At 42.3% G+C, this 23,906-nt stretch overlaps 1 protein-coding gene across 1 annotated transcript in view; it reads left to right on the top strand.

Annotated features, from left to right (window-relative positions):
- The window catches only part of LOC105916571 (RIMS-binding protein 2), a gene marked incomplete in the record, with an annotated part of 143,274 nt that overhangs the window by 105,261 nt on the left and 14,107 nt on the right, over window positions 1–23,906 (top strand). Inside the window, 13 exon segments of the mRNA XM_036143407.1 lie at window positions 8,154–8,194; window positions 9,474–9,578; window positions 10,003–10,205; window positions 12,485–12,591; window positions 12,672–12,781; window positions 12,867–13,742; window positions 16,753–16,779; window positions 16,949–17,100; window positions 17,223–17,699; window positions 17,896–18,285; window positions 20,453–20,608; window positions 20,912–21,706; window positions 22,656–22,755. Of these exon segments, the coding sequence (XP_035999300.1) occupies window positions 8,154–8,194; window positions 9,474–9,578; window positions 10,003–10,205; window positions 12,485–12,591; window positions 12,672–12,781; window positions 12,867–13,742; window positions 16,753–16,779; window positions 16,949–17,100; window positions 17,223–17,699; window positions 17,896–18,285; window positions 20,453–20,608; window positions 20,912–21,706; window positions 22,656–22,755 (3,539 nt within the window).

The raw sequence follows: 23,906 nt of genomic DNA, 5'->3' as shown, positions 1-23,906 counted from the left end.
CCCTTCCCTGGGACTCTGGAAGAAAGAAATTGCAAATTCGCTCGGACTGGAAAAAGTAATATACATCGCCAAAGGTAAACAGCGAGACTTTGAGAACCTCTGGGAGCCATATATGAGGATCATAGAGACTGAAAGCGGAGCTTATTAATGAGTGTCTTGGATGGATGTCTTGACTACAGTTTCTACTTTCATACTGTATTGTTATTTTTCTCTGTCTTAATCTAAAGAGTTTTGTATATTTTTTCTTTTTTAGAACAAATGCAGGTTTGAATGGTGAGTGCGTGAGTGAATGTAAGCACATGTCTACAATGTTAAGTTATTTAATTTGTGGCTTGTAAATTTGTTGTGTCCTAAAAGAGAAAATTCAATAAAATATAATATATAATATATAATATATATATATATATATATATATATATATATATATATATATATATATATATATATATATATATATATATATATATATATATATATATATATAAAAAGAACCACTGAGAGGAGCCAGAGGAGCTTGATTTTCATAGATTATATATCTCATATTCTACTGGCAGGACTATGACAAATATGGACAAGATACATTTTTACAAAAGTTACCTACTGCAGCTTTAAAGGGTTCAGAACACTAAAATTTTCACACAGATTGTTACTGTGATCACTTTTCTTGACTGACCAGGCTGTTTAAATAAGATGATGAGTAATGTCTGGTCTAGATGGTTCTATAGATGCACCAATCAGGATTTTGTTGACCAAAACCAAGTTTAAGTTTTCTTGACGTTTTTTCCCCACATACACATTAATTTGTGTAAAGTTTGTTTGAAATCTTCTACTTGGGACAGATGTGCTGCCATAAAATGTATTATGGTTACATTTATTGTAGTACGCTTTCCTGCTGGACAGTGCTCATGACCTCAGAGCTTAGTTTTTAATATGACACTTGGTAGAGATGCAGATGTGTGTGATAGGAGTCGCTGTAAAACAAAGGTTTTGTGTTTTTATTACCATTTCACTATTTTAAAACAAAGCCAAAATTATTATAGAATTTACATTTTAAACTGGCTTTTTCATCTTTTATGATAATAATTGGCTTGGTTAGCATTACTAATAAACAGAACTTTCTGTATTACACAGATAATTTACATCTTGCAGACATCATCTACGTCTTCTTAAAAGACTGCCAGCTTTTTCAATCCAGCATACAAAGGAGGAAAACTCAAATAAAACAGCCTTCTCTTTGTACTCTTTTCAGCCTTCCTATTATCTGCTAAAAGTCTTGCTCTCTCTCTCTCTAAATAGCAGCTTGAATGAATGGCTGACATGTCACCATAATACATTTAAAAAATCTGTTTTCTTTTGAATGGCTCCTTAAAACTGTTGTGCTTTCTCATATTTAAATTTTGAACAACTTACTGATACTGAAAATGGCTAACTTTGATCTGACTTCATGCAGTAACAGCAGCCGCAACAAAGAGTGTTGTCAGCACAACCTTTTAGTGCTACGCTATGTCACTGACTGGAAAGAGATCAGCTTTTAACGTTTCTGAACAACTGGACACCAGTCATGAATGCTCAAGCTTAAAACCTGTCAGACATCAGTAAATGTCTCTGTGCGTCTGTAACATTTGCTACTATTGTTGATGCTTCACATGAACACATGTGACTTAATGATCTCTAATTGTCAGCCATTGGACTGGGTAAAGGAAGCGTAGGAAAAGTGAAAAACTACAATGTGTGTATTGAAGATAGCTAACGCCATCGTCATTATGTAGTTATGATCTAATGCAGGGAAGAATATCAGTCACAAAAAATAGTAATTCAGGAAGATTTACCTGGAATAATATTTTAGCTGACAGAGCTTTACATCAGCATAATACATTTAACAGTCCTGATGCAACTACCTGCATGTTCACCAGGACATCCTCACTCAGTACACAATATTCTTGTCCTCAAAACGGTGACTGATACCCAATGAACCAAATCGCACCACAGATTGCAGTTTAATTATCTTTATTGTCTTGCCGCGTCACCGCTGGTGAGAGTACAGGATCTCTTCAAGTCAGCTGCTTATGGTCAGCAATTAGCCAGTGCACTCTGTACCTTTCCCGCCACACAGTCAGTGTGGTAATGCTTTATTCAGGCCCTGTGGCTATGCTGAAATAAGCTGATTTCTCCTCTGCTTCTCCTGCATGTAAGCTGCATTTAGAATAATTAGAGGATGCTAAGCTTTGTAATACCTCTGCAGTGTTGTATCAGAGGTCAATGTGGAAAGTAAAGTCAGTGTATTCTGTGTTGCAAAATGCAGTTGTGGTAATAAAATGTGACTCCGAGTATGAACTGCAAAAAATGTTCATGTCCATTCAACATGCTTACATTTTGTCAGGCTTCATAGAGAAACCTGACAAAATGCTAGAGCAACAAAACGGCAGACAAAGGCAAATGTAACATGGTTTTTAAGTGCGTTTTTACAAATAAAAAAAAAAACTGAACTGTTTGTCATACATTTGTGTTCACCACTGTAACTCTGACATCCATGCATGAAATCCAGAGCAACTTGAATATCTCACAAAGCAATGTTCAATCAATGTTCTGGACTTTGACTAGGCCATTCCAACACAACAGATTTTTGGCGTTTAAACTACTCTTGTGTAGTTTTAGCCATCTGCTTCAGGTCATTGTCCTGCTGGAAGGTGAACCTCTGTCCCAGTCTCAACCCGCAGGCCAACTGACAGGTTCTGCTCCAGAACATCCTTCTATTTAGCACCATCCATCTTTTCCTCGACTTGGACCAGTTTCCCAGTCCCTGCTGCTGAAAAACTTCTCCACAGCATGATGCTGCCACCACTATGTTTCACTGTGGGGATGGTGTTTTTGGGGTGATGGGATGTCATTGCACAGGGTAGCTGAAAAGTTAAATTGTAGTCACATCTGACCAGAGTACCTTCCTCAATACATTTGGGGAGTTGCCCGATGTGCCCTTTGGGAAACTCAAAACTTATCTTATTTTCAATACTAAAAAATGGCATTTCTCTGTCCACTCCTCCATAAAACTCAGCTCTATGGGCTGTACAGCTTATTGTGGTCCTTTGGACAGATCCTCCAGGCTTGCTGTGTAGCTCTGCAGCTCCTTCAGGGTTACCTTTGGTCTCTGCTGCCTCTGATTAATGCCTTCCATGCTCGGTCTGTGAGTTTTGGTGAGTGGGCCTGTCTCGGCAGGTCTGTTGTGGTACCATGTGCTGAAAATTATGGATTAGATGGTGCTCTGAGGCAACATCAAATATTAGGATATTTCTTTATACACCCACTCTGACTTGTACTTCTCAACAACTTTGTCCCTGACTTGTTTAGAGAGCTCCTTGGTCTTCATGGTTTGATGCCTCTTACTTTGTGGTGCTGTAGCCTCTTGGGCCTTTCAGAAAAGTGTGTTTATTCATTTAGATTACACAAAGGTGGACTTAATTTCGCTAATTGTGGGACTTTTGAAGCTAATTGGTCACAACAGAACAGTTTTAGGGGCTTCGTAGCAAATGTAGTGGATACATACATCAGAGTTGATGTGAGGTGGATGGTTCTGAAGTGCAGGGCAATCCTGTAAGATGTGAAAAACGACTCAAGATGGGGTTCACCTTCTAGCAGGACATTGACCTCTGAACATTTGACTGTATGTCCATGCACATTCATATGTCAAGGTAGCCCTGCCAACATACCCGTCTAAATGTAATTGATGATGCGTGGTAAGACTTTATAATTAATGTTCAGATCCAACCTGTCTGGACTTTTGCAAAGACAAATTAGCAAAGATGTCAGTCTCTTAATGTCCAAAGCTGGTAGAGCCAAATGAAGAGACTTGTCGCCATAACGGCAGAGAAAGATGGTTCTACAAAGTGTTGACTCATGGAAGGCTGGATACAAATGCACATCAAACCCTTTAGATTTGAATTTGTTTGTTGTTTGAAAATGTCAAAATGCAAGGGCTTTTACTTTTTCATGTCACTCCTCTGTTTAAATGACCTTGCCTGTATACTGCATGTAGTTTGAGAGATCACTTGTGTCCAAGGATTGGTCTAATATAGACTTCAATGTAACTGTTTGTCAATATTCTTGTTCCAGGAGCAGGAGCTGAGCAGGAAGAGAAAAGAATGTGAAAATCTTGAGCATGAAGTAAAGAAGCGACAGAAGAGATGTCTGGATTTAGTAAGACAACATTGTGCCCTCATGTTTTGGCCGCCTGTCTGCTGGTATTTAGATTTTGTTGGATGGAAAGATGAGAGAAAGTCTGAAGACTGGACTTGTGTTTCCAACAGGAGAGCCAGCTTGAGGATGAGCGAGGCAAAAATGAGCAACTAAAGGAGGAGGCAGAACTCCTCAGGAGGAAGGCGCAGCTGCTCGACCAGGTCAGTGTCTCCGTTAAGGCTGGTCTCATGTCATAGCCTGAGCCAACATTCTCGTCGCTGTTTGCTGATACTTGGAATAGCCAGGTCAATGCAGGGTGGTATGGGAACGCCACCAATTCCCGGGGAACCAGTGGGTTAATGTGTTGCTGTCTCTCAGACTCGGGCTGAGAATGAGGAGCTGAGGGAGGATCTCTCTGAAGTGACCGCTCAACACAATTCAGTTCTCGAAGAGAACCAGAGACTCCGTGCCAAACTGGAGAACCTAGAGCAGGTCCTAAAGGTATGGCATTGCCAGTATCACACTTCTTGTGTGATTTCAGTTTGGAACTACTGCTTTCCAATGTTCTGATATGTTTGTGTTCTTTATTCCCTGACAGCATATGCGAGAGGTCGCCGAGCGAAGGCAGCAGCTGGAACTGGAACATGAGCAGGCACTGGCTATCCTTAAGTTCAAACAGGATGAGATCAAAAGGTTGCAGCGGGTAAGAAGCACAGCCTCATGAACACGTTGCATATTTGACTAACTCTATTCTCGACAGCCACGTGATTAAGGGGCCCTTATTGTATTATAAGAAAATGTAGTGTTTTGTCCAGCAGGAGGCAACGTTGCGGTGTAGAAGTTTTCATCAGTGCAGCTTACTGTTCAATGAATTGGACTTGTTTGTAAAAGTAGCAACTAACGTTAATGTCTTTTTACTTATTAGGCTCAGTTATTTGCCAAGAGGGAACATGAAGGAGTGGTTCAGATGCTGGAGGTGAGTTTGTTTAACACCACTGTGACTCCTGCACACAATGTTTAACCAAATAAACCTTTTTTTACATCATGCACTGCTTCTACTGTCACTCCAAACCTCTGTGGTGCTTATAATAAGTTGGTTGTTTAAAAAAGTACACCGAAGGCAGTGGGTGTGCAGTAAAATGAAATTAAAGGAGCTTTGCCAACAATTTTACAGGAGACCTCATTGTTTTTCTACTTTAATACTCTGTTGAGATGCAATAAACTCTGGTATAAAGTTGAAAATATACCAACCAGTCCAAACCAATCAGAGTCTATCTTTAATTTGCTCGTCTTTCTTTCTTTATACCTAAAAACGTGGCAGAGAAGCAGCTGCTGAAAGTACTTTTGAAGCCGTAGTGGGAGATGAGAACTGTTGGCTTCACAGATGGCTTCTCTGTTGCTTAGTGACTTTCATGCTCCGTCTAAGCTCCACTGCAGCACGACTTGTATAAAAATATCTCTAACCAGCCAGCAGCAGTTGAAATCCCCGTCTGATTGGCTGTTAATTTTGAATTTGAAAAAATATATATATTAGAGAGCCTTTAGTCGTGCTTGTCATGTGACCTACTAAAGGGAAAATATGTCATCCTCATCGTTCAGATCTGAGGATTATATGTGTTTGTCATCAGAGCTCCTAATTTCACATGGTGCATTTTGTTTTGAGGGTTTGTTCCTTAAAGAAGTCTGTGTTTTATTTTAGGAGTTGACTCAGCTCGTGTTACGGAGGGAGCTGGTAGAGTATATTTGCTCCTGTTATAAAAACGACTCACTTCCTTCCTCCTGGCTCCTCTCACTTTCTATCTGTCTTTTAAAAGCCATAGCATCACAGGAGAAAGTCTCTGTCCCCCGCAGAGAGCACAGACATTGTTGCCAACGCAATACATGGCCTTTACCAGCCTGTTAGAAACACGTTTTGGAAAGATTAGCAAGAATGTGTTCGAAAGGCAGATGTTACCTGCCAAGGCCAAGAGATGTTCTAGTGATTCTGGCTTCTGACCTGGACTCAGACCTCTGCTTTTTCCACCTGACTAAAATATATTTTATCCTTCCAGAAGCCTTTTTTTTTTTTTATCAAGCACGTTTTTGTTTTGGTAAACCTCTGTTTGTCCTTTTCTTCCTTTTTGCTAACCAGAGTACACTGGACTGCATGCAGGTACTTCCTGACCTCTTTGGACCAATCACTTGTCCGCCCCTACCTTCTGTAGCTCATCCAGTTAGAAAAGCACCCCTCCGCTGCTTTAGTTTAACCCCCTCACAATGACGCACACGTGTAAATCTAGTTCTACTGCTGGTAGTGATTACAAGCCTACTTTGGTGAAACGGTGTCCAGTTACTGCAGCCTTGTTTAAAATCAGGCCAGTCACCTGCGGCCAGAAACGGATCTGTGATGTAGTTTCCACTAAGAACATTTAGCACTTTTATCATATTTGTTCATCCTACATCAAGTACACAATGAAACAGATTGTTGTTTTGTCATGGTTTTCTCTCAGGGTTTCTAAGATAATTCTACCAGTGCTTTAGGTAACCGCTGATATGTGTAGGTGAGAGCTACCAGGAAATGTTGTTCAGACAGTTTCAGCCCCCAGCTTTTGTCAGACCAGCCTGCTCGAAAACTTTCACCGCAACCGGAAGTGAAATCAGCTGCATTTAGAAACTTAAGTAGAGCTGTGCGCAAACCCCCAGCCCCCCCCATCCCCACCCCTGCAAAGCAATAGCAGATAACCTCGCTGTTCGGTGGCTTTGTGTAAGTGGGTGTAAGACAGAAGCAACATGTCCCATTTCAGTTTTTCAAAGATTCCCTGACAAATAATTTAGTCATATTTTCTATCATAACTGTCCCTTTCCTCCTGTTTACCTCTGCTTTTCTTCCGACTGATCCTGGAGTTGTTTGACATCTTGTGTGTTTGTGGCTTAGAGCAATCGTTTCTGCAAAGCAGTGACGTTTACAGTGGCTTGATAACGCTTTCATAACCTTGGCGTCTTTTCAAACTTTCTCACATAAAGCCATAAACGTCATTGTTTTTTAATGTTTCTTTGTTTGATCTACCAACACAAAGTTAACAATAATTGCAAAATGGACGTTTTTGGCCTATATGCAAAGCACTGCAGCGGCGGGTTAACACACCGCACCGAGAGTGAAAAAATGGTGGTGGCAGCATCATGCTGTAGGGGTGGTTTTCTGCAGCACGGTTAAAGTTGATTTGAAGATGGGCCTTAATAGACTGCAGAAGACCTGAGTCTTGGACGGTTATCCAGGGTCCAACAGGACAATGAAACGCAATGTACAGCCAGAGCTTTAACGCAACAATTTAAATCAAGGCATAGCCATGTGTTTGAATGGCCCAGTCAAAGTCCAGACCTAAACTTTGAATCCGTGGCAGGACTTTAACGTTGCTTTGTAAAGACACTCTCCACCCTATGTGACAGAACTATTTTGCAACCATTTTAGTCTCCACATGTGCCATGTAGGTAGAGGTCTACCCCAAAAGACTTGCTGCTGTAATTGCAAAAAATGGAGGCTTTACAACACATCGATTCTACTAAAATATAAATGCACTCCACGTGTAGGGGCTTGATTTGTACAAACAAAAAAAAACAGGCCATTCATTTATCATGTTCCTTCCATTTTACAATTATTCAACACTGTGTGTTGGTCTAAAACATACAATGGCAATGAAATATATTGAGGTTTTCTGTGTGTATTTGCAAACCATAGAGGAAACAACCATAATCACATCATGGCTAGCAAATCCATTTATTAACTGACTGATTAAATGACACCTAATAATACTGAAACACGTGTGTCCTGTCACTGTTTTCTAAATCTTTCCTTGCTGCATGCAGTCGAAGGTACGAGAGCTGGAGGAGAAATGTCGCAGTCAGAGTGAACAGTTCGGCCTGCTGTCCCAGGAATTGGAGAAGTTCCGACTACAGGCCTCCAAAGTGGACCTGGCCAGTTCCACCCTCCTCAACAATCCCAGCCTCTCGGTTCTGACCAACGGGGTGGGCCTGACTACTGAACGAGGTGAGCTGCACAAACCCGTTGTACTGATTCCTTACTGGAATTACTCTCTGTTTTTTCCCTGATTGAATCATTGCTGAGCAAAAATGACTAGAAAATGGATTTTTAAAATTTGTTGCAAAACCATTCATGCAGCTTCAACTTCTTCACGTTTTGTCATCTTTAAAGTTGCAAACCTCAGTGTATTCAGAGGGATTTTATGGAATAGACCAACGCAATTTAGTGTGTTGTTATTTTAAGGGAAATTGAAATTATATTTTCAAAATATTTTACGAAAACAAATCCTTAAACTTTTACATTGGGATTTTTTTATCCAGGTCAACTAAGTCGATGCTTTGTAGAACCATATTTTAATGTGGTTACAGCCAAAAGGCTTTTTGGGTAGCTCAGCTGAAGCTTTAGGTTGACTGAGTCAATCCAACACACGAAATGCTTTGACCTGAACCTTTGCATTGCAGCTCTGGTTCTATATCTCGGCCCGGAAGCGTTTGGGAGCCTCTAATGGGTTTTCTCCCTGGATAGCCCTGTGTCAGAAAATCTTCCCTAAACCGGAGTTTTAGGGAAGATTTTTTGTTAGTAAAAATGTTAATATCCATGTAACATTTTGCTTTTACTTCAGTTATGCACTACTTTGAGTAGGTCTATCACATAAAACATATTGAAGGTTGTAGCTGTAACTCCATGAAATATGAAAAAGTTAAATGGGTATGAATACTTTTACAAGGCAGTATACATAAAAAAATACTAATATTGTTTTCTTCTTTCAACAAACTAAGAGTTAAATCACAGGAAAACTATCAGTTTTTTTATTTAGATATAGTGATCCGGTTGCTTTAAGTCACCCATTTCTAAAAAAAATAAAAATAAAAATAAAAAAAAAAAGAAAAGAAAAAAAGAAAAAGATGGACACAACTTCTGTTCAAACTAAAAGGAAATCTCACAGCAGTGAAATAGATTGGAAACCAATCAGATTATAATTTGCATTTTTTGTAGTTTACTTTTTTACCCTTGTAATTTAAAGGTAAAGACATGTTAATAGGCGCCCGATACTAATTTGATGGCTGCTTTGTTTTTTGCATATTGATAATGAGTCGTCTTATAATCTCTCATTGTGTATGAGCATGAAAACTGATATTTATAGAATACCTTTTCTAACATTAATTCCAGCCACAACTACCTTAAAATGTACTGTAACAACAAAGCTGATCCACTCCGGACCTTTTGTCGCTGTCTGTCCCCCAACTGTGCCCAATCTCTTTATGCTGCGCTCTCTGTGTTTTAGACTGCACCGGTGGCACACTGGATATGGTGTCTCTGGGTGAAATAGCCTTCTGGAGTCTTGAGGGAGGTGACCCTCTCTCCTGCCCGGAGGCTACCGATCCGCTTGGTACGCTCCCTGTCTCCGTTAATCATGCCCTGTGTCCCTGTCAGATAGGCACGGCATGCTCCGTCATCTCACCTGCACCGTCATCGGTACTGTCCGAGTAAAACCGGCCTTTTTCTCACTTCTCATTGTCACCTGACGGTGAGAGTCGCAGCTCGACTCTGCGGAGCCTAGAAGCGGCTAAGCCCCTTAACACTGCTGGTGCGATACACGTCGACACAGGGTAGCATGACCTCTAACCTCAGACAGATGGAGACAGGATTTCCCCCCCCACCCTTCCACCGTTTTAATCAGCCATGTTCAACCTTGAGCTGCCTGCATGCCATCCAATGACCCCATCCACCTGGCAGGTCACAGACAGCCGAGTTAACCTGCAAGTGTTACCGACCAAGGACATGTACCATCTTCTTCCTCTCTGTCCTGCTAGATGTGGCCGCCGCTCTACGCAGGGGGTCCACGCCGCACGCAGCTGGACTCTCCAGGGTGGAGCGCTCGCCTGTCACCAAGCACCGAGAGCTGCCCACCATCAGTGTCAGCAAGTCAGGCTCTTCTTCCAAGTCAGAAACTACACACCTCACCCCCAAATCTGACACCCACCTCAGTCCGCACAAATCGAGCCCAACACATGAGGTACCCCGCTTCTCTCTTTATTCCTCCTATGGTGACAGTTACTACCGCTTAGATGTATTCATTGTGAAACAAAAGAGCTCAAACCAAATATTGATTAACGGCAACCGCATATGGTGTAAAAACGGCTTCCGACCATTAAATGTGCGTAACGCAACGCTTGGAGTTAAACGCCCACATGTGAACAGATAACAGTAGTTTGGATTATGCGCTTGAATTGCTACCAGGCTTTTTTTATTCCACCTGAGCTATAATCTGGAATGAATGGCTGTGAGCCACCTGGGCTTCACAATTAGAAAGTTGTAGGTTTGATTTCAGCTGCTTCCTCTGCTACATGTAAATGTACCCTTGAGCAAAGCACCCTGAAAGTGACTGGGGTTTGAGGTGTCAGTTTTGCTAGAAAAGTGCTATATAAGTATTAAAGGCATTTGACCATATACAATCTACAAGGCTGCAATCCTCGATTTAAAAAAAAAAAAAAAAAAAAAAAAGGATTTCAAAGGATTCATCTCTAAACTTACTAACTTCCAAAAATGTCATTCATTCTTTATTTGGAAAATAGCGATAGAATCAAAAATGGTATTAAAAAATATATCTTATTCATCTCAGTTGTATTTTGTTAATAATCCTTTGATTTGAAAATTGGTAAACTAAATGGAAGCAACCTCAAAGCTTGCTTTGCTGTATCTTAAATTAGGAACCTGATTATAATTTTATACGGTTCTTCCTCTTATTTCTACACCAGAAGACAGAGCACAGTCACATTGTTTGCATGGATTTGATGGGTGAAAGCCTTCCTTATCCAGCCTGTCATATGATGCAAGTACAGAACGTAGCTGAATATGCAATGGCTTTTTCTGCACATAAACATAAGATAAATTTTTAGGGGTTGGTGCTTAGGCTCTAAGAAGTCAATGTCTGTTCCTGCATGTTGGTGGTCTGTTTTTCTACTCAGCCGTCAGCCCCCAAAGCTTATTTTTAGTGAGATAATCCAGTTGGCACTGTGGATTAAAGGTTATACAGTTGTAGTTGGGAGTGATTATCTCCAAAAAGGTTTCCCCAGAGAACTATAAATACACCATCTCTTATTGTTCCAACTACTTACATTAAAACATCAGGTATCAAGGTGATTAGGGACTAAATGAGAGCGCTTCCTGTTTGTTCATACAGAAAGTCCACGTTAACATTCTTTAACCCATTTCCTCTGTTTTTATTTTAACATCAAAGCATAGTCATTGTGGGTTAAATATATCAGCAGAACTTTTATTGAGAATAATTCCCAGCAGTTTAGCGAGGTTTTTATTCTCGTTGAAATAATTAAATGCCTACAGTCACGCGGTGGTTGATGCCAACAAGATAATGTTTTTCAGTCTGTTGAGCGGTCAATTAGTCTTGAAAAGCGTTATTTGTGAACGTCTTAAATTCAGGTTGTGTTTTGTCCTATTTACTGTCTTTGCTTCACTTCCTGTAATGACTGCACACTATCGTACGCAGTCGAGCACAGCGGTTTCCTTTACAGTCAGTTCTAAACAGGCATGTTGTTTTTTGTCACACTTTGTTTTTTTCTAGCTAGATAAGCCATATAGATAACTAAATATGCAGTTGTCTTATATGAAATGCATTGGTGCGACTCACCAGAGAAGTGAGCTTTATAATGCTGTGAAATCACCAAACAATGTATTAGTGACTCATTTAAAGTTGCACTTTTTTCACAACAAGATTGCTGTTAAAATCTCAAATAATCACAAGCTGTAAACTTACAGACTGGTTGAAGTCTTAATAACTTCATTGAATACTAATTAGCTGTGCTTTTTACAATCCTGGTTCAAGCAGGTCATTTTAGAAGAATGTCCTTACCTTTTAATTACCATAACAAACCGGATGCCTTAATAATGATTTTATAGCATAACAGTATTTTTAGAGTGTTGCAAGAATGGATAATTTATTGTCATTCTCTTTGCTTGGCCTCATTTTATACATCAGTCTTGAATTGTGGAATAAAACTCGCCTCAAAACCCACTATTATTCTTTGGCTTTTACCACTAGTGAGACTTAGTTTTCATTTTTAGTTTAGCAAAAATGAAAACGATAAAACCTTAGTTTAGCAAGGTTTTATCGTTTCTTTTAAGCGTTTACATGCATTATCTTTTTTTTTTAATGGATGTGGTTTAGCTTGTAGCAATGTACTGCACTTTGTTTCAGCTGTTGGCTGTTTCTAAGCGCTTTATAAATAAAGATGGTACGGTAAGGCTGGTATCATTCTCTCTCTGTGTTTCCCTCAGGTGGACACTGCCAGTGAAGTTGAGGAGTTGGACGTAGATGTGGCCCCCGCACCATACACGGCCAGCAGGGGGACAGCAAAGCTTCAGGTTTTTATCGCCAGATACAGGCAAGTATTAAATGAAACACAATTTAATTTACTGCATTGAACGCTTTGTTGGAATGTAATTATTTTATTATCTTTAACAGTTATAATCCTTATGATGGCCCAAATGACAACCCTGAGGTGGAGCTACCACTGACTGCTGGAGAATACATCTATGTTTATGGAGACATGGATGATGATGGTTTCTACGAAGGTAACTCTGGGGTCATTGTCTCTCTCAGCTGCCTGTTGTTCTTGTTTTGGCCTGATGTTCCTTAATTCACTGTTGTGCTGCGCAGGTGAGCTGATGGATGGGCGGAGAGGGCTGGTCCCCTCCAACTTTGTGGAACGTGTGTCGGACGACGACGTGCTGAGCGCTCAGCACCCAGAGACTGGGGACGTATCCCACAACTCCCTGCTAGACAGCAGCCTGCACAGTGCCAGCCACCGGCATCACCTGCACGTGGGCGCCAGCATCTCAGAAAGGACAGAGGCCCCGGCCGCCTCTGGCCCCGCCTCAGCCCCCTCAGATTCAGTGTCGGCCTTGTCTGTCCCAGCCCCCCTCACCAACGGCCTGGACTTGGATTTGGAGGAGGTGGGAGTGGACGTCGTGCCTTACCCACGTAAACTTACCCTCATCAAGCAGCTTGCCAAGAGCATCATCATTGGCTGGGACCCTCCGTTGGTGCCGGCTGGGTGGGGAAACGTGTGGAGCTACAATGTGTACGTAGACCAGGAGCTGCGGCTGAACGTGCCCTTCGGTGCCCAGACCAAAGCGGTGCTGGAGCGGCTGGACATACACCTCAAAGCCTATCGAGTGTCGGTCCAAAGCCTGACGGAGAAAGGCCTCTCGGACCAGCTCCGCTGCAGCATGCTGGTCGGCCGGGATGTTTGTGTGGCTCCGACGCAGCTGCATGTGGACAGAATCACCGCCACGTCTGCCAACCTGACCTGGCTGCCCAGCAACAGTAACTATGTGCACATTGTGTCCTTGAACGATGAGGAGTGTGAGCTGGTGAAGGCTGGCTGCTACTCGCTGTGCCTCAGTAACCTCTTGCCCAGCCTGCAGTACACGGTCAAAGTGGAGGCACGGCCGCACCGAACACCATGGGAGTTACCTGTGGAGCGCCGCGAACACAGGAGCGCCGCCATCACCTTCAGTACACTAATGGCAGGTCAGGACTCTGGCCACATTGAACACATACGTTGCAATGTTTAATCCTCCCCCCTCCCCCTTAGTTTGGACCGTCTAGCTCAAATGTTTGATCCAGATTAAGAATTTATACCGCTTTTGGATCTTTTTTTTAAAGAATTAATCTCACTGTGAAGTAATTACATAATTCAGATTCCGACACATCAGTGATGACACAGCTCTCTGATTTACATCCCAGAATATATCTTACATTTGTAGGTTGGGACATTCATGCAAGAGCTGAAAGAAGTAACTGAAGTTTAAGAAGACTTTTGATTCTGGTCATATAGATACGTGTCGTTTTTGCCTCAGTGGCTGACATTTTTTACAGCTGTTGTTTGTGTGGAGGTAGTCACAGGTGTCTCTAACATCAGGGACTCATTTTAGAGCCAATCTATGTTCTGCTCACATACCTGAACTCTGAGGCAACTATTATCTGTTATGCAGAGGAACAGGTACTGATTCATGCTGCAGAAGATATTTTATGAAGTCAACTAGATTGTGCTTTTCTCATTACAAAGGCAAAGCTCTTTGATAAAAGGCTGTGAAAGGGAAGACATTGAGAAGCGCCTCATGGACTGTTCAAGTATTCTTTTGTCAAATTACTTTAAGATTTTGATGGCCTTTAAGTTTTTTTGTTTTATTATATAATATCCACTATAGCTAAGAGCATATGTCATAATTTTTACAACTTTTCTTTTTAATAAAATTTAGTTTGAGCTCCTAATAGATTAAATTCAATGTCTAAGATCAAGAAATACGTAAAAAGCAATAGAAGGCGAAATGAGAGAAAGAGTTGATTATAAAGTCTCAGGCTTTAGTGAATGTTCATATGGCACAGATTGACGCAGTGATTTATCTAAAGTGGTGGAGAAAGGCAGGAAAAACGATTTTCAAGAGGCACTAGTTTGGAGACCTAACAAACCGACACTCTACCAGGTAGTATAAAAGTGCTTTGTAGCAAGGCCAGTCTGTCTGTAGAGAAATTATCACTTTTTACAAAAACTGCTAAAAACCCTTGTAATATTCCGACATTCTAATATGTGCTCCGGTTCTAACTAGTGTTGTTACTTTGGTCACTAGGTTGTGTAGTAGCAGTGAATGGAAACACCTCAAAGATTTGCTTTTTTTTTTTTTTTTTTTTTTTTTTAAAGATTTTTTTTTTTAAGTTTTGACAAGGTAGTTGTCAAAACTTTACATGGACACAACGTGCCACACTAATCCAACTCTACTAGTCTGTCCACCGTTTTCTCATGTTATGCTTAACTCCCTAAAAGCCTAAAGAGTAAAAAACTCATCCTACAATAGTGGTGGTTGGAAGGAAAGTTAATGTACTGATATACAGTCAGGTCCAACTGGAGAGAAACTCTTATGATGTTTTCTAGAAAGTAAGATCTCTCACTGCATCCAATCTATCCAATATATCAATCCAATATATCAATATTTAAAAAAAAATAGAGATTTTGTTTTTTAAAGAGATATGAGATGTTTATATCAAAATGGTCTACATTGTGTTATAATTATACTTTTATGTATTCCATTAGGTTCTTTGACAGCCGTTTCTCATACTGTGTCTACAGTTGAGACGTTTGGGACTAAGCTTTGATTCAGAAACGCCTTTTTAGAATTAATTAATGAGAAGAAATTCATAGAGATAAATTTCATATATCGGGATATTATTTTTGGTCCGTATCGTCCAGCCCTACATAGAAACAGTCTGTTCCTGGGCCTTTGGCTGCCTCTGTAGTTAGAGAGGTATGACTCCAAAGGCTCTTTTTGTCTCACATTTAGTACAATTTAAAATGAATGATTTTTTTCTCTGGTGACATTGGACAAAACTCTGAGCAGAATGAAACCCTGTCCCTTTCCGCTGGTTAGAATATTTCAGCGCATTTTGAGTCCTTAATCTCTGCTTCGAGCTGCCTCTTATTATTGAATCAGCTATATTGGTACATAGTGTAGCTTAAAAGAAATATAATCAGGTTTAAAAAAAATAGAATCTATTATTCTGAGAAAGTAAACAGTGTCTGACCCAAAATAGATGTTCTTCCTAAAGCTATTTTATGGTACCAGACTTCCAGGCCATGAACGCTTCCAAACCTTCCCCCATAAGTTAAAACAGGTATTTGATGTGCATAAACAGTGAGCTTACCTTTCTTTATCAGCTGAAGGAAACTGGAACATTCATTCACCCGCCCTTTTAATACCTCCCTTTTAATAGTTAGATTTCATGTTACTTTGATTTTGTCCCCTTAAATAATTCAGCACTATATTAGTGTCATTCTTAATGTCTTGAGTAAATAAATCCAATATAATCCCCCTTTACTTGTTCTGTACCCTTTGATAGGAAGCCCTAAAAAGTTCTGGTGCAACCAATTAACTCTAAAAGTGCCATAATTAATGGAATAAAGTCCACCGGTGCGCAATCTATTTGTCACATGATCCCCTTCCAGCAGGACAACTTACTCTTAAAAGTTATTGTCCTGTAAATGAAATGGGGCAAACTCTCATACAACAGATTTTAATTTCAGGTCTTGAGGAAAAACATGAAAAATGCCGAGGGGGTTGAATACTTTTGCAAGCCACTGTATATTCCTTTCATTCCTTCCATGCTGGTTCAGTCTTCCTGAAACAAACACTTTCCCCCTTAAAACGGATGCATTTAATTTATCTAATGCGACTAATCTGATTTTAATACATACTGCTACCCATGCAAAGGCGTTGGTAGAGATGCAGTTGTTCTTGTTTCCGCTTTGCTTGTTTCACATTTGTTTAATGTTAGTGTTTAATGTAAGAAGAAAATTTATTGAAAAAGCATAATTCATTATTTCATAGCCAAGTCTCCGCTGCTGTGTTGTAGTTTTAAGGTTACTTTCCTGCATTGATGTCAGTTTGTGTATTGTGCCTCGTTCCCATTCTGCCCTACCCAGTGTTTAAATATGATCAACAGCTTGAGTCACATTTCTCTAAATAATCTTCCAAATGTGCTTAAGTTCCAAGCCCCCAATCTGGGAATGCAGGTATCTGGATCCTTCTTGTGGATTTAGATTGCTAGCTGGCAGCTTGCTAGAATCGTGTGCCTGCTGTGTAAATGTTCCTCTGTATTGCCATGTGCTAATATAGCAACACTTGTATTTATATTCCATGTTTTTTTTACTGCCTGTGGTGTAATGCCTCTAATTGCTGCAGGTCCCCCTGACGCTCCACTGGACGTGCAGCTGGAGCCCGGCCCCTCTCCTGGGATTGCTCTCATCTGCTGGCTGCCAGTCACTATAGATGCTGCCGGGACCTCTAACGGAGTCCGCGTCACTGGATACACTATATACGCTGACAAGAAGAAGGCAAGAGCGTGTTTTAAGCACCATATTCAACCGTCGGACAGCATGTATTTGTGTGGCTCTTGGAATAGGTGGGAGGGTTTCTGTGACGTGTTTTGTTTTGTCGTTTTGTCGCGCTATCAAAGGTCTTGGAGGTGGCCTGCCCTACAGCTGGAAGTGCTCTGCTGGGCCCCTCTCAAATCCAGTCCCTCCAGGCCGCCCAGGAGCTCACTGTCCGCACCATGTCCGCTCACGGGGAGTCCTGTGACTCCTTCCCAGTTAATGTTCCCTCCAAGCTGGCTGCCGTCATGGCAGGCCCGACTCCGACCGCCCCGGTTGTGCCACACCTCCCCTACACCTCTGTAGCTGCCAGTACCTTGCCCCCGCCACCATCCTATGGAAGTTCTGCTGCCAAACTCTCTGCGCCGCCCAACACGTTGCCATCAGGCACGCACAGGCCGGGCCCTGCAGCGGAGGCTGCTGCCAACCTGCCTCATGCTCTCCACTCACAAGATCGTCTGTCGTCTGCCTCCTTGGTGAAAGCCTGGGCCGACCCATACTCTGCTGCTGCCTTGGCCGTCTGTGAGGCCGCGTTACCTGTCACCTCCCCCATTCCTCCATTGGTAATGCTGACTCTGCCATATTTTGATAGATGATAAGAATAGAAATCATATTTCATTCAGATGAAATGCTTATCTGAAAGATATGAAGGTGATGCATAGGTTTGACCAACAGGCACTGAAACTTGACATCTGCACATTTTATTACCAGATGGTATTATAGGTATTATAGTACATTGTATGTTTTTATTTCCTTCAGGTCAATATGGCATCCCCCATCCACACAGCACCTCAGCCATCAGCAGCAGCGACACCACCTCCACCTGCACAAGTGGAAATTGTGGCGCCAGCTCCAGTGTTGGATCTACGCAGAGACACTGACAGCCCGGGAACGATATGTCCTTTCCCGTCCATCACAGAGTTTATTGAGGACCCCTGTGCCAAGCTTGGGACACCTGAGCGTATTCCAAGTCCCCCCAAAGCCCCGATTGTTGACCTCCTGAACCCGCAGAGCACTAATGTCCTGCGACCACCCAGCTTTTCACCTTTGGAATCGGAGGTAGAGGAGGAACCGGAGAACACTCGCTTGGTGTCTATCGAGGAGTTCTTAAGACAAGACCAAGAGCCAACTCACTGTAGTAGGCAGCAGGTGCGCTCCGATTCACTAACATCTCACTGTTATTTATGATCTTATGGTTGTCAACAGTTACAAAAACCTGAAAAAAGGACATACTGTATCTGTAATTTACTTTTAGTAAACTAGCTTTGTCAGAGAACATTTAGAGCAGGATTCGGCTGTAAATCCATGTCCCACTCCTAAAACCCACTCTTAAAACCCACTCTCCCACTCTTAAAACATCTCTAAACTTAAAGCCAGAGCTACAATGCAATGCTTTAAGGCACCGAGCAGTGTTTACCCTACCATTCTGCATGATGGGCACCCCGGCCCCCTTAGGTTTGTAGTTTGTAATTATCGTACGCCTGTATGCGGTTCATTTTATTAAAATTAGCCTTTCTAAATAGTGCCAGACCGCATCCTGAGCTATTTCTGTCTCTAGGCTCCCACATGAGGACCTGAGTCTGCAACAGGCACGCGCAGAGCTCAATTTTATGTGCGCGTATGCAGTGGCACACTTAACTGCTCGGCGGGAAGAAGTCTGTTGAACTGTTTTTCTGTATGCCACCGAGCTGATATGCTGAACTGCTCCAAGCAGGCGGTCGCGACTGACGAGCACCTGTGGGGTCACGGCCACTTTCTGTGCCGTGCACCGACCGATGTGCAGTGGGTGCCTGCTGTGGGAAATGTAGGAATTTGTCACAAGAAATTAAGCCAGTTGGTGCCCTCATCTATCAAGGGTAACTTCCGCGGAGAGTCCGCTGGTCACAGTATGCACACAGTACAAACCAATGTGCACAAGGCTTTAGTGTCTCTCCTCTACTTTCAGTTCAGAGTCACCTGCGTTCACACGCAGGTAAACTCACACTCGCGCCAGGAGACAGAACGCGCACAGTGGTAACATATTTTTACCTGTCTTGTTAAACATATCTGCATTTTGTGAACAGAAACCATCCAATTTCTGAGGATGGCTGCGCTAAAATCTCCCACAGATTAGAGACACAGCCGTGCAGACGTTGGCGGAGTCTGTTCTGATGGGGAAACACGGGGGCGTTCAGTAAAGGAATAAATGCTTAAATGACCAAATAGTTATCCCAACAAAATCTGTATTGCTGGCATCAACAGTGTGGGATTCAACAGGATAAATGGGTCCTTTTCTGTTGTGTTTCTGTTGTAACAGAAAAGGACCCATTTGTTGATTTCACATTGTGCCATACATGATTACTTCAATATACAGAGAATCTAGTACAAATATGATGATGATCACATCTGTTTAAACTCAATTATCAGAAACATCACAAATGTAATAAAATTTAAATTTAATGTTAAGTTAAGATCTAGATTAGGGCTGGAGCATACGGCCAAAACTTATATCACGATATATTTCTTAATTTTGGTCGATACGATATAATTACAATATCGATGTAAGTAGAATAAAAACCTCAAAGACTGCAAAGAATGCCCACAACAGATGTCTGTAGAAACTTATGACAATTATTTTGCCATGTTTATAAAACTCCTCCAATATAACATTTTAGAAATATTTGCTTTAAAAAAATAAAACACATAAATTTACATAAAACCCAGTATGTCAGTAAGTGCATTAGGGTTTGTGGGTATAAAGGGAAAAAGTTAACAAAGTTGAAAGAGTATAAATACCTTTGCAAAGCACTTTAATTACCTAGGTGAATACATATAATGACGTCTATCTGTCCCTACAGTTCCAGATGATCCAAAATAAAATATGATTTTCTCTATTTATCCATCAATAAGACAAGATTGTGACCTTTACTGCTGCGTCGTCAGTGGAAATGGTGTCTAACCAAATACGGACCCTTGAGGAACTCCAATTGTCAAAGGTGGTTATGAAAATAAAAAACTAGAAGGCCTTTAAAAAGAAGGTTTTGTATTACATGGGATTTCAAACCAACCAGCTGAGTATTCCCAAAAAAAGAAGCAGAATTCCCACATCCATTTTATCAGTAGTAGCTCTCAAATCCAAAAACGACTAAAGCTGCAAAATGTGTGCAAGAAATCAAATTCTGTCTGGATCACTTTTATTTTCAAACGAATGTGCTTGTTGGTCTGTGTTTCTGCCAGGATTAAAAGTATGAAGAGGTGAAACACTTGTGCCCTTATGATGCAGGAAATATGCTGTGTTCACAGCATTGATCGGCTGACTTGTCGCTGTTTTCTCCAGAGTTATGGCAGAGAGCTAACGGAGCCTCACATCGACTACCACGCTGACAACAGCCGCTCGGATCTGTCAGATATCCTGGAGGAAGAGGAGGAGGACCTTTACTCTGACCACCTTGGAGAGGCGCAGGCCAGGGGGTACGCAGCCGGTGCCAACAGGGTAATGAAATCAATGCATTATGTATGCAGCCTCCATGCGTGTCTCTGTCTGCTTAGGCTCTGCAGATTCTGCTTTCTGCAGAGTGTCAACGTGCTTCTTTTTATGAAGTTTGCATTTTGTTTGTGCTTGTTTATTTCTTTGTTTGTAATCCTTTCTATTGTTTTTTCCTCTTCTTTTTTTTTTTTTCTTTGCATGACATCTTTTTTTTTTTTTTTTTTTTTTTTCCCTCTTGGATAATAATGATTGTTTGACCCAAACCTTTACCGGCCCATTTTCGATTTGACCCGACTACGGCCCCTGCAGTCACGCAGACTGGAGACACCAGACAGTGACGAGGACGTTCTTGAAAGGATCCTTAAGTTGCCGCCTCAGGTCCCGCAGTGCAAGCAGCTGTTCAGCATTGCTGAGGTGACGGAGGAGGAAGACAGCAGTCAGGAAGAGCCTTTGGTGCACCGCAGCAAGCATCAGCGGGGGCCCCTTCATCCCAGAGACTCCGAGCATCTCCATCATGCTCCCCTGCATCACCCACATCCCCCAAATCCACACATACCCCCTCAACATCACCACTTCAACAGGGATCCCAGATCCCTGACCAAAGAGCCTTCTGTCAGACAGGAACCCCTGCAGGCTAAGCCAAAGTCACAGCATAGGGTGCACTATGCTGACACTGTGACTTATCCCGAAAACGAAAACTCAAGCTCATATGAGAGTTCAACCTGCAGGCGAGTCTCAGCCCGCTGTCCACCCAAGCCTGCCCCCACCATCAAAGAAAGAGCACTGCTCAAAGGGCTAGGGGACCGCCTTAGAAGGGAGGCCATGCTCAGGAGTCAGATGGCTGCCGCCGCTGTGGAGAAGCCCGACCATGGCCCTACCCCGCCAAGACCCTACCCAGTCAGCAAAACGGTGCGGACCCTCAAGTCACCGGTTGGTCGCAGGATGGAGATCGACGTGGAGTATGGCACAGACAACGAAGAGCCTGTGGAGTGCAGCCACGGGGAGGTGGTGGTGGAGCAGATCAGTTCCGAGTGGTGGGTCGAGGGGGCTCAAGGGGAGCCCGGCAGGCCTTCTTATCACAGAGGGCAGAAGGCCGAATCAGCGGTAAACGTAACTGCAGTGAATGTAGCTGATGTGTTGTCCCAGCCCTATCCTCTCCCCGTAGCTGTGTAGAAACCCCTCTGTGAGTCATGAAAATGCGTAACCTCACCTCTTACTGGAAACGAGCATATTTATTGTCAGCGCTGCTTTGAAGCAGGTTGTTGCTGAAACTGTCTGCACCCTCTGGTCGCTCCAATCTAGGCAGCTTTCAATCTCTCCTACACATTAACACCCAGGTCTTTGTCTAAAAACCTGTTTAAAAAGCCCTGCTCTTTGTTAGCTTATTTGATATGCTGTAGTGTTTGCTTTTTTCTGAAAGGTTCATTAATCTATTCAATTTCTTTAGCGTCAACGTTCTTGCTTTCCACAGCAGCTGGTAGAAATATGTATAAAAAAGTAGAAAATCTTACAGCTGTTATGTGGAGCAGCATCTATTTGTGTCGCTGCTGAAATCATGTAGCATTTGACTTACTATGGTTTTGTTATTGTTGCCTAAAACATTTATTCCTTGAGTTGATTTAAATCCATGTAGTTTTAAAGCTGAGTTAACAAAGATTATAGTTGGAGTTTGACCACCAGGAATCATCATGTCAAGAAACATTTCATTAGTGCTGAATTTGGCATTGTAAACAAGGTAAAGGTGAAGGAGCCTGGTGTTAGCCAGCTGACCGACAGTGCTCAGCAACAGGTTGGGGAGAGGCTCCACATAGCTGAATAAAATCTCTGTCTCTGGCTTCCGACTTTAAGTCACAGGAGAGTCACGGTGGAAATATGCTGCCGTTGTGAACTGTAGCTTTCTAAAAGCTCTGTACGTCTCAACAGCAGTGACCCAACCCATTGCTGGTACTGACTAAAACCAAAAAGCAGATATTGCTAAATATTGTTTAATAGTTTGCTGTTCCTCCTGAACAAATAGGTCTGTGTGTTGATTGTGTTTTTCTGTTTTGAACAGGAGCCCAGTCAAATCCCTCCAGCTGTGGCGGGCCCACCAAGGGGTGGCCAGGCAGAGCTTTCTTCGAAACCAGTGAGCTTCCATGTCAGGCAGCACAAAGGTCAGAGGCCGCTTCCTCCCTCTGCCTTCCTCTTTCCTCCATTCCTGGTGTCAGTGTATGTGGAGATCCTGACATGCTTGTGCTTTCAGCTGGCAAGCCTCTCTCTCACATGAAGGTTGTCGGATTAGTACCTCGTGCATTAAGGGGGAGGGGGAGGCGGGGGGGGGTTGGGTGTTACAGAGAAGAAGGTGCTGGAGCTTCTGTGGAAAGGTAGGAGAGCGCCTGCTAAGCTGAGAACCAGCTTAAGCCAAAGTGGCTTGTCATGACAGGAGGAAGTGACAGACATTAAAATAGTAACCTCGATTAACCAGCAAAGAAGCTGCCGGTTATAGAGACGTGCAAGCCACCCCCACCCCAACCCCTCCCCCCCATTTCCCTCCACTGCATTTCCTTCACGCACCTCTTGCTCAGCCTAAAACCACAGATTCCAGATAAGCCGGACCTTTTCTGATGCATGTTTAGAGCCACAGTTGGCTATGTGTCTAGAGGAAGGGAGCAGAGTGAAGTTCTGGCCCTTTTGCTCAAAGTAGTTGAAAAGAACAGGTCTTCTTTAACTGTACTGTGTAGGCCACAATCTGAATAAGTGACGTCTGGCGTAGTTGCAGGTTTGGATGAAACGCTAGTTCCTCTCTTGCTCGGCTGCAGATCAGGAACAAGTGCATGTTTGTCAAAAGGCTCACACAGCTTAGGATCAGTGCTTTAGCTTGATTACCTTTTTTAAGGACAAGCACTGGGCCAACTTGGCTCATTGCAGCACCCGTTGTTAGCCGGTGGGGGAGGTGCAGAAACGCTACGATATCTCCAGAGTTCAGTGCAACCCAACTGATGTGCTCTGCAGGTTTGTTTTCTTTAGAAAAACCCAAAGGTAGATTTGATTTACGAGATAAGCTAAGAATGGAATCCGTTTCACTCCTTCACACACATTCTGTTCAAAGCTAACGCATAGCAGACCAAAAGAAAAACATATTTTAAAAAGTACTCTGAGTACTCAAGGTTCCGCCAATCAGGAGGTGAAAGACATATCTAAACATACAATGAATTTAAAAAATGTCACCATTAGTAACAGTTATTTCCATTCTATAAAAAACAACAAACAAGGTAAAATCAAGCAAAGGAAATGCATTCTACAAATGAATCCCTTAAAAACAAAC

Source organism: Fundulus heteroclitus, chromosome 11, assembly GCF_011125445.2.
Source record: "Fundulus heteroclitus isolate FHET01 chromosome 11, MU-UCD_Fhet_4.1, whole genome shotgun sequence".
Taxonomy (NCBI): domain Eukaryota; kingdom Metazoa; phylum Chordata; class Actinopteri; order Cyprinodontiformes; family Fundulidae; genus Fundulus; species Fundulus heteroclitus.
Note: the sequence above shows the minus strand (reverse complement) of the source record. Positions and strands in the feature narration are given on the sequence as shown.